General features: G+C 48.1%; 1 protein-coding gene across 4 annotated transcripts in view; it reads right to left on the bottom strand.

The window, feature by feature from the left end:
* Nucleotides 1-17500, bottom strand: part of magixa (MAGI family member, X-linked a) — a 92351-nt gene that overhangs the window by 34414 nt on the left and 40437 nt on the right. For 3 of the 4 annotated variants that reach the window (XM_036008178.1, XM_036008177.1, XM_036008175.1), the window contains exons 10-16: nucleotides 14237-14406; nucleotides 13933-14035; nucleotides 11260-11434; nucleotides 9060-9693; nucleotides 8180-8243; nucleotides 5441-5650; nucleotides 2058-2339 (exon numbers count right to left, since the gene is read on the bottom strand). In XM_036008178.1, the coding sequence (XP_035864071.1) occupies nucleotides 2058-2339; nucleotides 5441-5650; nucleotides 8180-8243; nucleotides 9060-9693; nucleotides 11260-11434; nucleotides 13933-14035; nucleotides 14237-14406 (1638 nt within the window). The remainder of the gene's footprint in view (nucleotides 1-2057; nucleotides 2340-5440; nucleotides 5651-8179; nucleotides 8244-9059; nucleotides 9694-11259; nucleotides 11435-13932; nucleotides 14036-14236; nucleotides 14407-17500) is intronic. The other variant, XM_036008176.1, reaches the window with a different exon arrangement.

The following is a 17500-nucleotide window of genomic DNA, read 5'->3' as shown; positions in this document are numbered from 1 at the left end:
CTTTAAAGCCTGACATCCGGCGTGTGGCTCAAGCTTGATTTATACTTCTGCGTAAAATCTGCGCCGTGGCCATGTACGTAGGTCCGTGGAGACACGAACCTACGGCGGACCCTACGCCGTAGTCTGATGTGTACCTGACTTTCTCTCACTATGACTCTAGGGTTGGTCCCCGCTCCGAAGATAATCACCGACACTCTCACTCGCTCTAACACACACACACACACACACACACACACACACACACACACACACAGACACACACACACACACACACACACACACACACATGCCGGCCCTGCTGAGATCGACGCACACACCAACGCACAAGTATGAACCTCAGGCCAAAATATTATGAAGACATAACTTCACTGCCAGTGCTGATAGGAGGAAACATCTCACACACACACACACACACACACACACACACACACATACACACACACACACATACATACACACACAGACACACACACACACACACACACACACACACACACACACACACATACACACACACACACACACACACACACACACACACATACACACACACACACACACACACACACACACACACACACACACACACACACACACACACACACACACACACACACACACACACATACACACATACACACAGAGGGACTTACGTTTGGAGTCCTTCACAGTTTTCAGCGCCGACTGCAGTCGCTCCAACATTATGAACAGACTAGAAACAAACAAACACAAGAAACTACAACTGCACGGTCTGTCTGTCTGTCTGTCTGTCTCTCTGCCTGTCTGTCTCTCTCTCTGCCTGTCTGTCTCTGTGTGAGGCAGGTTGTGCCTCTGAAAGCTGAGAAAAGCGAGACTGAGTATGAGCTAGCGAGAGTGAGAGAGAAAGAGAGAGAGACAGCTGGAAAAGGAGGGGGCGTGGCCAACAGAGAGCAGATAAAACACACACACACACACACACACACACACACACTAACAGAGGAGATTATTATTTCTGTTTCAGAGGAGGCGATGCGTTTGAGGTCTCTTTAACTGTGCCGTTAACCTTCCAGTTGACTGCCGTTGACTCGGTGAAACAAACACAGAAGCTCAGCTGCTGCTTTAATCAACCAGACTTGTTACAACTGTACTGTGTGTGAACACACATGCACAGAGCCGTCAGCGCCCCCTGCAGGCTGCAGAGCTCACTACAGCCACATTATGAACAAACAAACATGACTGATCTGTTCTTAGAGACTCTACCAACACCAACTTGTGTGTTCTTAAGCTGCTAAAGATCACAAAACATTAGCACGGTGCTAAAGTTTAGCACTGAAGTGTGTGTTCACAGGTAGACCCACACTGAATACACACTCTTATAACACTGCATCAAAGTGGCATTCAAACACTGAGTGTGTGTCGAAATCTAAACAGATACTCCATCAATCTTAATAAAGGTCCCAGGAGGAAGTCCTGTCTTCTGAACAACCTTTCAATCGACTTAATTGACTTTTTTTGTCAATGTCTCTGACTGTATGGCCGAACCATACAGCCATGTGTGTGCGTGCGTGCGTGCATGTGTGTGCGTTACGGAAAGGTGTGTCAGATGTTTGTTGGGTGACCATACAGATGTTTTTTAATGTTATCTGTTGATTATTGGAGCAGACGATGCAAGAAAATCTTCTGTGTGAACAGACAATACAACTATATATCTTATCTGTTTTCTGTTGCACGACTAAAACTACTTTTGAACGTACACATGTTCCACCAAAACAAGTTCCTTCCTGAGACTATTTAGCAGACTATGTTGCAGAGGCAGAGAGCTTAGCCCCTCCCACGACAATTGTGATTGGTTTAAAGAAATGGCAATAAACCAGAGCACGTTTTTCTCCCATCCCTGAATGCTGAATGTGGATTAGACAGACCCTCCTCCGCAGCGCCGTGGAGGAAGGTCTGGCAATCTATCGAGACTATCTTTTGAATGGCTGGTAAAGTTTGAACATTCACTAGCCTTTTGTCTGGTGGACGATTTTTAAATTATGAACCCTGGTGACATGTAGTCTCCATCAGCAAAGACTCACCCCCGTTGGTCACTTCCTGAGAGGCGATGACGAATCCAAATCCTTCTCCCGACCTTCTCCTCAGCTCCACTTCCACTGTCTTTACTCCTCCTCTCCCATCCTTGGCTGTGGCTCCCAGGGCGCCCCCCCCTCTGGTGGGAGGAGGGCCCCCGGCGCTCTCCTCCACTCCCAGCAGATCACGTGGCTCCAAGGTCAGCGTCACAGGAACCGAGTCCAGGAAGCTGGTGCTCTGGATGAGGGCCGAGGCTGGGGGCCCGTTTGGCGTCTGGGCGGGAGGGGCCCCTGGAAAACAAAGAGGGGTCAGATTGAGGCTACAGCTACAAAAGGTGGCCGAGCCTTTGAAACAGTCGCTCCTAGACTGTGGAATGCATTGCTACATGTTTTAAGAGTGACGGCATCGGTTGAAATCACTGCTGCTGGGTCTAACGTTAGCGGTCCCCTGACCCACTGCTGCTGGGTCTAACGTTAGCGGTCCGCTGACCCACTGCCGCTGGGTCTAACGTTAGCGGTCCGCTGACCTACTGCCGCTGGGTCTAACGTTAGCGGTCCGCTGACCCACTGCTGCTGGGTCTAACGTTAGCGGTCCGCTGACCCACTGCTGCTGGGTCTAACGTTAGCGGTCCCCTGACCCACTGCTGCTGGGTCTAACGTTAGCGGTCCCCTGACCCACTGCTGCTGGGTCTAACGTTAGCGGTCCCCTGACCTACTGCTGCTGGGTCTAACGTTAGCGGTCCCCTGACCCACTGTCGCTGGGTCTAACGTTAGCAGTCCGCTGACCCAGTGCTGCTGGGTCTAACGTTAGCAGTCCACTGACCCACTGCCGCTGGGTCTAACGTTAGCGGTCTGCTGACCTACTGCCGCTGGGTCTAACGTTAGCGGTCTGCTGACCTACTGCCGCTGGGTCTAACCGTGGATTTCCACAGGATGCAGAACATCTGCGAACCGGCTCCGCTGCGAAACGGCTGCGTGCTCCGCAGTCCGTCAATACCCACCAGGTCCGGATTTGTTGTGTAACGGCTGCGGCCAGCCAACCACGAGATCTCGCGAATTGACGTATGTTCGCGCGATATAACAGGATGTAGTTTCTATAAACAGAACCACAAAACCAACACCAGTTTGTTTCCATCCAGAGGAGTAGAGGGGAAACTACTCTGTGCTGTGTTTTCAAGGTGTAGTGCAGGGAATATGACCTGCCGTGAGCACGGTGTATTTTATTTTGAAAAGTAACCGGATGTTTTATTTTGTTTCTGTGCTCGACTTCCTGTCCCGCACAATCTGAATTGTGCTGAATTGCTGCGGAGCTCTCCGTCGTCCGTCAAAAATAGAAGCTCTGAGTATCTGCTCCGGAGGGCTGCGGACTGACGGAGCTGGGACGGAGTCGGGACGCAGACGTTCTGCAGTCAGTGGAAATACACACACTGACTTTACTGGAAACCTAATGACTCCGTCGACGTTCCGGAGACGTTCCGCATCCAGTGGAAATTGCCGGTAACGTTAGCGATCCGCTGACCCACTGCTGCTGGGTCTAACGTTAGCGGTCTACTGACCCACTGCTGCTGGGTCTAACGTTAGCGGTCCGCTGACCCACTGCTGCTGGGTCTAACGTTAGCGATCCGCTGACCCACTGCTGCTGGGTCTAACGTTAGCGGTCTACTGACCCACTGCTGCTGGGTCTAATGTTAGCGGTCCGCTGACCCACTGCTGCTGGGTCTAACGTTAGCGGTCCGCTGACCCACTGCTGCTGGGTCTAACGTTAGCGATCCGCTGACCCACTGCTGCTGGGTCTAACGTTAGCGGTCCGCTGACCCACTGCTGCTGGGTCTAACGTTAGCGGTCCGCTGACCAGTGTTGTAATGTAACGGAGTACAAATACTTCGTTACCGTACTTAAGTAGAAATTTCACGTATCTGTACTGTATCTGTCTTTACTTCGCTATTTAAATTTATGTCAACTTTCACTTTTACTCCACTACATTTCCTAGATAAAATGTATATTTTACTCCGTTATATTTCCACTAAGCATCTTTGTTACTCGTTACTAAAAAAATAAAATTAGAAGAAATGTGTGCGACTGCAATAAGGGAGGTTTGGCGAATCATTGCTCTTAGATTGCATTACGCACGCTCCGCACGCCGCGCGCTCTATTTCAGCGCTTGTTTGTTGCTAAAGGAGGAGGAGGACGCACAACTGAAACCGCCATGGAAGCACGAGCAGCTACTGGAGGACCTCCCGTTATCGTAGACGACCACCCCGACGATAGTGGTGAACTCGGTGATGATTAAGAAGATATGGGAACCCTGAATATGCTTTACTGTAAGAAAGCCACAATAAAGTTCACAGTAAAAGTTCTAACCGCTTGCTTTTAAAAAAAAAAAAAAAAAAAAAAACTTTTTACTTTTACTTCAAATACTTAAGTAGATTAAATATCAGAAAATTACTTTTAATACTTAAGTACAGTATATATCAAATACTTTAAGACTTTTACTTAAGTAATATTCTAAAAGGTAACGTTCACTTCTACCAAAGTCTTTTTCTAGTATAGTATTGCTTTCTAGTACTTTATACAACACTGATGGTGACCCACTGCCGCTGGGTCTAACGACAACGGTCCCCTGACCCACTGCTGTTGGGTCTAACGTTAGCGGTCTGCTGACCCACTGCCGCTGGGTCTAACGTTAGCGGTCCCCTGACCCACTGCTGTTGGGTCTAACGTTAGCGGTCCCCTGACCCACTGCCGCTGAGTCTAACGTTAGCGGTCCCCTGACCCACTGCCGCTGGGTCTAACGACAACGGTCCCCTGACCCACTGCTGCTGGGTCTAACGTTAGCGGTCCCCTGACCCACTGCTGCTGGGTCTAACGTTAGCGGTCTGCTGACCCACTGCCGCTGGGTCTAACGTTAGCGGTCCCCTGACCCACTGCTGTTGGGTCTAACGATAGCGGTCCCCTGACCCACTGCCGCTGGGTCTAACGTTAGCGGTCCGCTGACCCACTGCCGCTGGGTCTAACGTTAGCGGTCCCCTGACCCACTGCTGCTGGGTCTAATGTTAGCGGTCCCCTGACCCACTGCTGCTGGGTCTAACGTTAGCGGTCCCCTGACCCACTGCCGCTGGGTCTAACGTTAGCAGTCTTCTGATCCACTGCTGTTGGGTCTAACTGTCTCTAACCTCTCTCCCTGCAACTCCGAGAACATCTCCCGAGCTGCGTCAGCGGCTCTCCTCCCAGCGAGCTGCGACACAGTTTACAGCCCCACTGATGCAAATTGTCACTATGACAACTAACAACAATTGCCATTTTGTTGTGTACCAATCAAATGACCACGGGAAACAGTTCAATGGCCTTTCTATCCATTTTATTTCAATGCAGGACTCGATCAGCGCAGTTACCTTGGTGGGTCCCTGCTGCTGGTAGGTGCCCCTCCTGGGGACTCTCCAGGACCACGCCAGCCTGGCTGAGTGGGGGGACCAAGGCACACGTGGACGGGGAAGGCAAGTCGGCTGAAGTCGAGGGGTGGGAGGAAGAAGGGGTGGCCAGGCCGTGTGGGGAGGGAAGGGGCTTGTAGAGGTTAGGGGTGACGACTGGGGAAGACATCGGACCTGTGGAAGGGAGAAAGTTATTAATGTTTTTTGTTGTTTCAACACTACTCATGTTTGTATTGGTGCTAACCTGTAATCAGTTGCTATAAATGATAATCATTAATACCCGTGTTTACCATAGCCTGTATAATATTAATGGACAAAGCATCCGGTTCGACGAAAGTGCTGCAAATGCGGAAGTGCCTTAAACCTGCTTTCTATCTGAATTCCTGCAGGGGGAGACTCCTTAAACCTGCTTTCTATCTGAATTCCTGCAGGGGGAGACTCCTTAAACCTGCTTTCTATCTGAATTCCTGCAGGGGGAGACTCCTTAAACCTGCTTTCTATCTGAATTCCTGCAGGGGGCGACACATGCGGTTGCAAAAGGAGGTCGGTTTCTGTAGAAGACTATGAGAAAGTGACCCACTTCTCACTTGATTTATTACCTCAGTAAACATTTTCATAATGAGTTGATGCTCTCAATCGCTAGTTTTAAGTCTTCTGCAACACAGAATGATGTTCATTTTCTGAATTATGGTCTTGTTTATTTTAAAATCGGTGATAAAGCAGGGGGTGTTTTAGGGCGTGGCTATGATCAGTCCCTCCAGCAAAACGTGATTATGTGATCTCATAATTCAATGCATAATCAGCCAAAATCTGCATATTTATGCGGGGGGCCGCATTTCTTCAAATACGGCGCAATTTCGCCGCATAAATTGCCGATTTCCGCGCAAAATATGCGGGGCTTGCATGATTTCATAATCCCCGCATTTTCGTTGCAAAAAAGTCACATATATCTTAGCAGAAAGTTGAAAAATGTTGCGTTTACTTCACACAAGAGCAGCCATTTGCCCCTGTTGCCATGGGAACGTTATGAAGTGACGTTATGAAGTGACGTTATGAAGTGACGTAATTACGCGACGTGAACATCATCGAAAAGCTGCAAACCCCGCGATGAAGCCATGATGAAACCGCAGTTTTTGCAAGTTCCCGCAATTTTTGCAAGTTCCCGCAATTTTTGCAAGTTCCCGCAATTTCATCGCATAAAATTACATAAATATCCCGCATATTCCATCGCATTTTTTAAGAAAATGTACTGCATAATCAAGGATTTTTGCCCGCAACAATCACAAAAAAACAATTTTCTGGAAGGACTGTATGATGTGATTGCCAGTGAAAGTGTGTAATGTAACGTGGAGTGTAAGCAGCTCCTCCCTCACTCCTCCCTCTCGTCTAAAATCGCCACATCCGCAACCAAGACAGCTGCGCCCGTAACGGCAAACGACTCATAGCAGATCTCCACAAACCAATGGGTGACGTCACACATGCTCTGTCCACTAATTTACAGTCAACGGTTTTTATATGTAATTGTCAAGCGAATTTTAAGGAAACTTTTAAAAATGTGAATTAGCCGCGTTTCCATCAACTGGTTCAGAGCGAATGAGTCTCCATCAAAAGAAGTACATTTCCAGGATAATTGCCTGACATCCCTCCCCTTCCTCTCTCTGTGTGTTGCCGTTCTCAAACTCTGTTTGCTTCGGGAAACAACAACAAACTTCGAGCTAGCGAGCTACACGTTGAAAATGTCAAGTTTTGAAGAAGATGTGGACGGTCTAACAAGGCAGCCTGCTTGGTAGGGAATGATTGTAAAGATTTACAAAGAATATGTTTAGGTCATTTCCTCTCTAACTGGGACGTTTTGGGACTGATTGGTGGGATTGCTGTGGACGAAGTACACACGGAGATACACTGGTAAGAGCCAATGAGGTTTAACCATGTATCAGCTAATTTAAATAGCTCACGTTACTGTATTGTGTCAACAGTTAACTTCATTTAATATTGTATGTGGCGTTTTCTTTTGTGGGGTGCAAATGTTACACCAAAACAAGTTCCTTCCTGAGACTATTTAGCAGAGCCACCGTCACTGCGTCCAGAGCTTAGCGCCACCCAAGACCGTTGTGATTGGTTTAAAGAAATGCAAACAACTCAGAGCGTTGTTTTCTCTTATCCCAGAATGCATCTGTGGTGTAGCCAGACCTTCTTCTACAGCGCTGTGGAGGTAGAGCTGGCTATGCGAATAAACAGCTACAGCAAGTAGGTCAGAAGTTGGCGCTATAGGCTACGCATGGCTGTAATCTGCCACTAAACAGAGTTGAAGAAGTAGAGGTTGCTAACCGGAAACAAAACTAGTCGACTTGACCATCTAAACATCTACAAAGAAACATGTCTTCTGGAATTTGGATTAATTATTCCTTGATGTCAGCTGATGTTGGGCATGTTTCAGGCTCTTCAGAGACGAAGACACGTTACAGGAATATCCAGGAAGACGCCGACAGCAAACAGCTGATCAGTCCGGGGAGTTAAACGTTTGCTAAATAAGTTCTGATGTAGCGAAGTAATTTCCATATCCCATTCACGTAGAGCATCAACTCTTTTTCCACAAAGGCAAAAACCACCTCAAACTTTTTTGCCCTTTTGAGGTTGTTTTATCACGACTGTTTATGGAAACACGACTATTGAATGGATTCGAGTTAGGGGGTTCAGTAGTACCTCCTCTGTAGACCAGTAGTACCACCTCTCCCTGGTTGGTGTGTTCTTGCAGGACTCTCTGGACCTGAGGAAAGAAATGCACCAATGGTTATCATTCATTTAAAATAGGTTTAAATGGAAATGGTGCCATGAATGTTAAATCCTGTTTCAGAAGATTTTCCATCCTGGTGTAACACTTTGGCTACATTGCACCCGTAATGTATGCAGACCGTTTACGGATCGGATGTGCCGAGGACTGTACCTTTTAACTGGCTACACCTGCTGCGCAGTGGTCAGCCCAATGGTCCCACAGCCCAATGGTCCCACAGCCCTATGTTCCCACAGCCCAATGTTCCTACAGCCCAATGTTCCTACAGCCCAATGGTCCCACAGCCCAATGGTCCCACAGCCCTATGGTCCTACAGCCCTATGTTCCTACAGCCCTATGTTCCTACAGCCCTATGTTCCTACAGCCCAATGGTCCCACAGCCCTATGTTCCTACAGCCCTATGTTACTACAGCCCAATGGTCCCACAGCCCTATGTTCCTACAGCCCAATGGTCCCACAGCCCAATGGTCCCACAGCCCTATGTTCCTACAGCCCTATGTTCCTACAGCCCAATGGTCCCACAGCCCTATGTTCCTACAGCCCAATGGTCCCACAGCCCTATGTTCCTACAGCCCTATGTTACTACAGCCCAATGGTCCCACAGCCCAATGGTCCCACAGCCCTATGTTCCTACAGCCCTATGTTCCTACAGCCCAATGGTCCCACAGCCCTATGTTCCTACAGCCCAATGGTCCCACAGCCCTATGTTCCTACAGCCCAATGGTCCCAAAGCCCAATGGTCCCACAGCCCTATGTTCCCACAGCGAAAACGAGATCACGCAAGAATTTTACCTGGGAGAAGCTGAGGCTCTGTACGTCCGCCCCGTTGATCTTCACTATAGCGTCCCCCGGCTGCAGCGAGGGGCAGTGCCTTCGATCCCAGACCCGCCTCACCACTGCCAGCTGACCTCCTTGCCCCCCGGCCATTACGCTGAACCCAAGCCCCCCACTCTCACTTCGCCCGAGGGCCACCGGTACAAGCTCCCCACTCCGAGCTGAGCCGGGCGACCCTGCCCCGAGGGGGAGCACCAGCCCAGAGTTTCTTTGGGATGGTGGGGAGGGTGCTTGGTGATTGGCTGGACAGCCATTAAAGCCGCAGGGTGGGACGTCTTTGGGTGGAGTCAGGGCGAGGGAAGTCTGGGGCATTGGTGGGCGTTGCACAGGAGCCCCAGGAGGTGTGGAGGAGGTGGGGTTGTTAGCGGTACTGGGGCTGGTGGAGTTTTGGAGCAGGCCGGTCTCTGGCAGAGAGAGGGGCAGTTTGGACAGAGTGTGGGAGGACGAGGACGAGATGGGGAGCGTGGAGGAGGAGATTGGGAGCGTTGACGTAGACAGGTCACTCTCTGAAGACTTGGAGCTCTGATGGTGGAGGAGGGAGGAGGAAGAGAAGGCGGGGAGAGTGCTGCTGTTGAAGCGAATCAGAGAAGATCTGCAAGGAGCAGGAGAAGATAAGTTATACAAACACACTTCAGAAACTTCTATCAATTACTACTAATACCTTCATTAGCACCCTGGTTCCAGTACTTGGAATAACCGCCCACGATTCAGATTTGTTCATTGGTATAATAATAGAGCTTATGTTTTCGTTGACGTGAAACACAGACGACCAATCTGAGCTTTGAAGGCGGTATAAGGCATGGAGGAGATCTTGGCAGCTTTACAGGTTGTTATTATACAGCCTTGTTGAAACTTGATTATAATTAGTCGATCACAGCATTCTACGGTCAGCTTTTTCTGTATAAGAGACCGTTGCCAACTATACGCGACTGTCATGGATGTTATGATCATAGACTCTGGCAGACCATTTTTTAAATCAATGAAATCTTTTTTTAAAATCAATACTGCTGATCAGCGGAGATGACGTCCTCAAATGTCTTGTTTTGTCCGCAACTAAAATATTCAGTTTACTGTCACAGAGGAGAGAAGAAACTAGAAAATATTCTCATGTAACAAGCTGACATCACAGACTTTTTACTTATTTTTCATAAAAAATGACTCAAACCGATTAATCGATTATCAAAATGCTTGGAGATTAATTTAAAAGTTGACAACTAATCAATTAATGTTTGCCACTCTATAATCAACAAATGCTTTAAACTTATCTAAGCAGCAATATTGAGTTGACTTTGTTTATAAGAAGCTGCACATCAATATAAATAGAGAAAAGCAGTGGCCCCAATCAGCTTCCCTGGGGGACACCATAATACACTGTGCTAAGATGGGCCCTATCTTGCTCCCAGTGCAGCGCAAAGCCCGACGCAAGTGTCTTTGCTAGTTTAAGACCGATGCAGTTGTCAGTTTCCCGTCCAGCGCCCACTTCGTTTAAATAGCAAATGCACCTGCGCCTATCTGTGCACCCATGGTCGTGCTGGTCTTACAGGGAGGTGTGTTCAGGTGCATTCTGGGCATGCTGGTCTTACAGGGAGGTGTGTTCAGGTGCATTCTGGGTGTGCTGGTCTTACAGGGAGGTGTGTTCAGGTGCATTCTGGGCGTATTGCTGTCTTGAGGCAGCGGGAAGTGATCGCGCCATTGACCAACAAAAACCTGGTCTAAAGTCAATAACGCAGCATTTCATTGTTATTTTAACAGAGCATTAGTAAAATGCTCCTAGACTCGTGCACAGCGCGTACACTATGCTTGTTACACACACAGGGACGCACAGCAGCACACACACATGCAGAAGATTACAAATAAAAATATTACGGTGCAAATCCTCCATCATAATAGTAATGCTCCAAGGTCCAAACGTGCCTGGCTTTTAAAGGGAATGGGAGATGATCTCTGATTGGTTTATTGCATTTTACGCCCAAAACACACCTCTGATTAATGAAGACACTAAGTACAACCCTTTAGAACCATGCGCCCGGCGCATGGACCCTTTTTTCCGCCGTTAAACTAGCAAAAGTGGATTTGGACACGCCCTAAACACACCTGCACCAGGCGCTTCATGCCGTTTGCTGAGATAATTAAAATAGGGCCCTGAAACTCCTCTCACCTTCGTGTTCCAGCGTTGGACAGTACGCCATCAGAGTCACTGTGATTAATGGCTGCTGTCCTCTCTGGAAGGGGGGGTGGACCCAGGGGGGGGTCAGAGGAAGTGGGGGTCGGCGGGCCTATCAGCCCGTTCGTCATTGGCGGAGCAGCGTAGGAGGGCGGGGTTTGGCCCACTACTGAATGTCAGAATGAAGGAGTTAGTAATTATCAGGCTGTTAACTGATTAACAGGGACACAGAATATGCAGATGCAGAATTTCCTGTAGCTGTTAAAAAAAATAAGATAAAACTGCAGATTATGTTGATGTTGTTAAAGATCACCCGAATGAAATTTAAAAGTTGGAAAAAAAGTTGTACAAAGGCTCAGTCCTTGTTGCAGCGGCCGCAGGTTCGACTCCGACCTGCGCCCCTTTGCTGCATGTCATCCCTCTCTCTCTCCCCTTCCACATCTTCAGCTGTGACGGGCAGACACCGTCACCACATTTAAGAATAAACTGAAAACCCTCCTCTTTGATAAAGCTTATAGTTAGGGAGTGAGGAGCTGCAGCGTCCAACTAACCCGGACCACCTGCTTCTCTTCATAGTCGTCACATTCATCTACCATATAATCAATAATATAATCAGAGTAGAGGGAGGCAGGCCAGTACAGCCCGATCCGGTTGGGGAGAGTTCTAGCCCGACCAGGCTCCTCTCCTTAACCTGTCTGTCTTAGTTATGCTGTTATAGTTTTAGACTGCCGGGGGACTTCCTTCCTTCCTGTGACACACTGAGCTGCTCTCTCCTCTCTCTTTCCATTTGTTTCCATTTGTGTGCATCCTTGTCCCAGAAATGCATGTTACTAACCTAGCTCTGGGGAGCTTATTCCCCGGAGTCCTTATGTTTTTTTCGCCCAGCATATTTCTTTGGACTAGGATGGCACCAAGATCTTGGTTGGAGCTGTCACTGTGGTCCTGCTGCACTCCCTGCTACACCCTGCTACGCTCTGCGGTGCTCTGCTGTGTCCTGCTACGTCCAGCTACGCTCTGTAGTGCCTTGCAGTGTCCTGCTACGTCCAGCTACGCTCTGTAGTGCCCTGCAGTGTCCTGCTACATCCTGCTATGCTCTGCAGTGCCCTGCAGTGTCCTGCTACGTCCAGCTCTGCTTTGCAGTACCCTGCAGTGTCCTGCTACGTCCAGCTCCACTCTGCAGTGCCCTGCAGTGTCCTGCTACGTCCTGCTATGCTCTGCAGTGCCCTGCAGTGTCCTGCTACGTCCAGCTCCACTCTGCAGTGCCCTGCAGTGTCCTGCTACGTCCTGCTATGCTCTGCAGTGTCCTGCTACGTCCAGCTCCGCTCTGCAGTGTCCTGCTACGTCCTGCTATGCTCTGCAGTGCCCTGCAGTGTCCTGCTACGTCCAGCTCCGCTCTGCAGTACTATGCAGTGTCCTGCTACGTCCAGCTCCACTCTGCAGTGCCCTGCAGTGTCCTGCTACGTCCTGCTATGCTCTGCAGTGCCCTGCAGTGTCCTGCTACGTCCAGCTCCACTCTGCAGTGCCCTGCAGTGTCCTGCTATGTCCAGCTACGCTCTGCAGTGCCCTGCAGTGTCCTGCTAAATCCTGCTATGCTCTGCAGTGCTCTGCAGTGTCCTGCTAAGTCCTGCTATGCTCTGCAGTGCCTTGCAGTGTCCTGCTATGTCCAGCTCCGCTCTTCAGTGCCCTGCAGTGTCCTGCTACGTCCTGCTATGCTCTGCAGTGCCCTGCAGTGTCCTGCTACGTCCAGCTCCGCTCTGCAGTGCCCTGCAGTGTCCTGCTATGTCCAGCTACGCTCTGCAGTACCCTGCAGTGTCCTGCAACGTCCTGCTATGCTCTGCAGTGCCCTGCAGTGTCCTGCTACGTCCAGCTCCGCTCTGCAGTGCCCTGCAGTGTCCTGCTATGTCCAGCTACGCTCTGCAGTACCCTGCAGTGTCCTGCTACGTCCTGCTATGCTCTGCAGTGCCCTGCAGTGTCCTGCTACGTCCAGCTCCGCTCTGCAGTGCCCTGCAGTGTCCTGCTATGTCCAGCTACGCTCTGCAGTACCCTGCAGTGTCCTGCTACGTCCTGCTATGCTCTGCAGTGCCCTGCTACGTCCTGCTATGCTCTGCAGTGCCCTGCAGTGTCCTGCTACGTCCAGCTCCGCTCTGCTGTGCCCTGCAGTGTCCTGCTACGTCCTGCTATGCTCTGCAGTGCCCTGCAGTGTCCTGCTACGTCCTGCTATGCTCTGCTGTGCCACGCTACATCCTGTAACGCCCTGCAGTGCCCTGCTATGACATGAATTACTACGACTACTATTTGTAGTCACTGTTCCATTATCTTTATTGTGACTATTATTGCCACTGTTTATCACACCCCCAACCGGCACCGTCAGACACCGCCTACCAAGAGCCTGGGTCTGTCCCAGGTTTCTTCCTAAAAGGGAGTTTTTCCTCACTAAATGCTTGCTCTTGGGGGAATTACTAGAATAGTTGGGGCTTTGTAAATTATAGAGTGTGGTCTAGACCTACTCTATCTGTAAAGTGTCTCGAGATAACTCTTGTTATGATTTGATACTATAAATAAATTGAATTGAATTGAGCTGTGCTATATAATAAAGGCCTAAAATGCCCCAAAAAAATATTCTAAAACTTGAGTTTCTGGCTAAAACAGACGGGTGATCTTTCCTACCTGGCGTGCTGCCGTTGGCGTCCGGCGTCCGGCTGTAGGTGAGGTGCGTCAGGCCGCGGTTCACATTGGGGGGGTTTGGAGGCTCGCTGGGAGTCTGTGGCTGCTGAAATGGTTAAAAAGTCAGATAGAAGATACAAGGTTAGTGATTCATACTGTGGGAGAATTAAAGTTGTAAGAAGACGTAAACCAGGGGTCTGGGGTCCAACCTTTCTTCATCTAACAGTTACATTAAAATAACGAAAGTGGCCAAGAACTACAGTACTTGTTGGAGACCCCTGACATAAACAGTAAATATGTACCGCACCGTCTCCAGGCTCTGTTTGGGACATCCATCAGGGTTATAAAGCATCGGGTAGCCTCTCCTCAGCACCACGTCCACACTCTGACCCATCGGCACCGACTTCAGCATCTCCACCACCTCTTTATGGGAGCGACCCAACACACAGCTGTCGTTGATGTAGACCAGGATGTCCGCTGGAGGACCACAGACAGGGAGACACAGTCAGCCTAAATAATAACCACTGACTGTCAAAATAATCAGTGGTTACATAAGCAGAGTTTGACATTTGAGCCAGGGGGGGCAAAAAAAAAATGAAAAATTGTAGGAGCTGAGACCTGGCCAACTACTTGGGGAACACAGCACGAGCACATATGGACAAAACAAACATGCTAAATAAAAATATATGTTTATTTTTAAAGATTTTAAACATTGTAACAATTTAACAATTTGCCCTTATGAAATCCAATCATGGCACGGCTGTCTTGGAACGCAATAGACAGACGGTGGCCGAATGTCCCATTACATTACATTACACAGTCCTTCCAGAAAATTGCTTTGAGTTTTTTTTTGTGATTGTTGCAAAAATCCTTGATTATGCGGCACGTTTTCTTAAAAAAATGTGATGGAATATGCGGGATATTTATGCAATTTTATGTGATGAAATTGCGGGAACTTGCAAAAACTGCGGTTTCATCATGGCTTCATCGCGGGGTTTGCAGCTTTTTGATGATGTCCACGTCGCATAATTACGTCACTTCATAACGTTCCCATGGCAACAGGGGCAAATGGCTGCTCTTGTGTGAAGTAAACGCAATATTTTTCAACTTTCTGCTAAGATATATGTGACTTTTTTGCAATGAAAATGCGGGGATTATGAAATCATGCAAGCCCTGCATATTTTGAACGGAAATCGACAATTTATGCGGCGAAAGTGCGGCGTATTTGAAAAAATGCGGCCCTGCATAAATATGCAGATTGGCTGATTATGCATTGAATTATACGATCGCATAATCACGTTGTTCTGAAGGGACTGATTACATGTCATATAGCTGACGTTTTTTATCCAAAGCGACTTACAATTGCTATATATGTCAGAGGTCGCACGCCTCTGGAGCAACTAGGGGTTAAGTGCCTTGCTCAGGGACACATTGGTTGATGTATCGCAGTGGGAATTGAACCCAGATCGCCCTCACCAAAGGCATGTGTCCCGACACTTGAATTCAACTGAAATGTAACAGTGACCAATCCGTGTTGGACCTCCAGTCTGTTGAGATGCCTCTCCAAACGCAGAAACGAAGTGCAATCACACCATAAAATGTTAAGACACGTTAAGAAAAAAGATCCGTATTTTGCCGTAATCCAATGATACGAAAAAAAAGTAATCCACAGCGATCAGGAGATCCACCTCGCCGTTTAAACAAAGTGGAATAAACGTATAAAAGTCCAAATCTAAACAAAACGCACAATTAGTAAGCTGACAGCAAATGTATATACATGGCATCTAGGAAACCTTTATTACACCGTTGGCACGGTAAGATGACAGACTAGTGCAACAGTAGTTTTCGTTTTTGCATATGCGTCGACAATGGTCTCAGGTGAGAGCCAGAGCCCTGAAAAAATATTGTTTTACTAAAGCAGTAGGCCTATATGTAATCAGATGTATTACCTACCACCATTTAGTTGTTTTGGGTTATTTAAAATATTTATAAAATATCTGGTCATGCCAGAAGTAATTATTCCACTCATTTTTTAAACAATGCAATTACCCGTTTCAGCCAGCAGGGGGGCCCGCAAACTCTGCGTATGGTGGTGTAGTCTAGTTTTTTTGTAGTGAGTATACTGTAATAATAATAACTGTAATTTTTCCCTCCCAGCATTAGACTCGCCCGTCCCAGAGCGATGCGTCCCAGAGCGACAACCCCATGGATTTTTTGTAACTGCCGGTACACGATCCGTTCTGCACATGCGCAAGATGTTCGTGCATGCACTGTTGTACGAGGATTTACGACACTGCACAATCTGTTCCCATAGACAGTATATAAGAGTGGACCAACAGATCCCGTTGCTTTTTTGTCTAGTAATTTGAATGTTGCATTTGAAAGGGGAGGCTAAGAAAATACACATTGCTGGGTGTTAGATTTTTTTAAAGTGGCTTTTTTGTTCTAAAAAGCCTTTTAAAATGTCAGTGACGTCATCAGATATACGGCCAGAGATTCTGCTTTACGGCGAGCTCTGAGTCACTTCCTTTTCTCTCTCGAGGCATCGACAACACAGCTGACAGGTCAGGCTCTCCCTGTCAATACACGTGCTAGAAAGAGGTCTGCTAATGTTTTAAAGACCACGCCGAAATATTCACTCTGACATTCTGGTTCTGCTTCGGATGCCGTCAAGCGGGATCTCCGATCGTAATCAGTCCTTCACTGACCAATCAGCATTCATTAGCAGAATGCTAGCGTGTTATGGGCAACAACGACTCAACCTGTAACAAATCGAAAGGACATAAGTACTTGTTCATTCAACTTTTGACCTATAATCCATGTTGAACTTGCAAAAACTACAATCAAATCTGAGATTTCTCAACGACAATCAGGCGAAAGAGACAAATTTAGCCGTCTAGCTCCATAGAGTCCCATTCATTTAGCCGTCTAGCTCCATAGACTCCCATTCATTTAGCCGTCTAGCTCCATAGACTCCCTTTCATTTAGCCGTCTAGCTCCATAGAGTCCCATTCATTTTGCACTGGACCGTGATCACCCCCAGTGGAACTCTGGTGGAACTGCAACCAAAGTAGGTACAATGGGGCTGAATAGGGAGTGGAACGGCTTTCCGTAGACCGGCTTTGGCAGAACGCTGAAGAAGACATTTAGAGGCGACCCAAATGTTCCAGTTAACTTTGCTGAAGTGAAAACACCCAGTGAGAGGGTCAAAGTTTAAGATGAAAACACGGACAACACCCACAAATTCAGTTGAGGTCTATTTTAATGTCCCCAGTGTTAGCATGGTTAGCATCGCTAAGCCTCTGTCCTGACTGACAGGTCCTAAAGCATCCCCTGCTGTATCTTCTATTTTAAAGGTCCCGTGTGTAACGTGTTTAGTTGTTTATTATAAAAATCTGTGTTGCCGTTCACAAACTTGTCCTTTTTTCATGAATATTTACCACCACCATCAATTCCAAGTATTCCTTTTGGCTTGCAATTTGACATTTGCGTTTGCATGAACTGGGGTAGACGCTCCATATTCATGCTCCATCTAGAAATACGTTAGCTGGTAAGGGACATACAGGATATA

The sequence above is a fragment of the Sander lucioperca genome, chromosome 12, assembly GCF_008315115.2.
Source record: "Sander lucioperca isolate FBNREF2018 chromosome 12, SLUC_FBN_1.2, whole genome shotgun sequence".
NCBI classification, from domain to species: domain Eukaryota; kingdom Metazoa; phylum Chordata; class Actinopteri; order Perciformes; family Percidae; genus Sander; species Sander lucioperca.
Note: the sequence above shows the minus strand (reverse complement) of the source record. Positions and strands in the feature narration are given on the sequence as shown.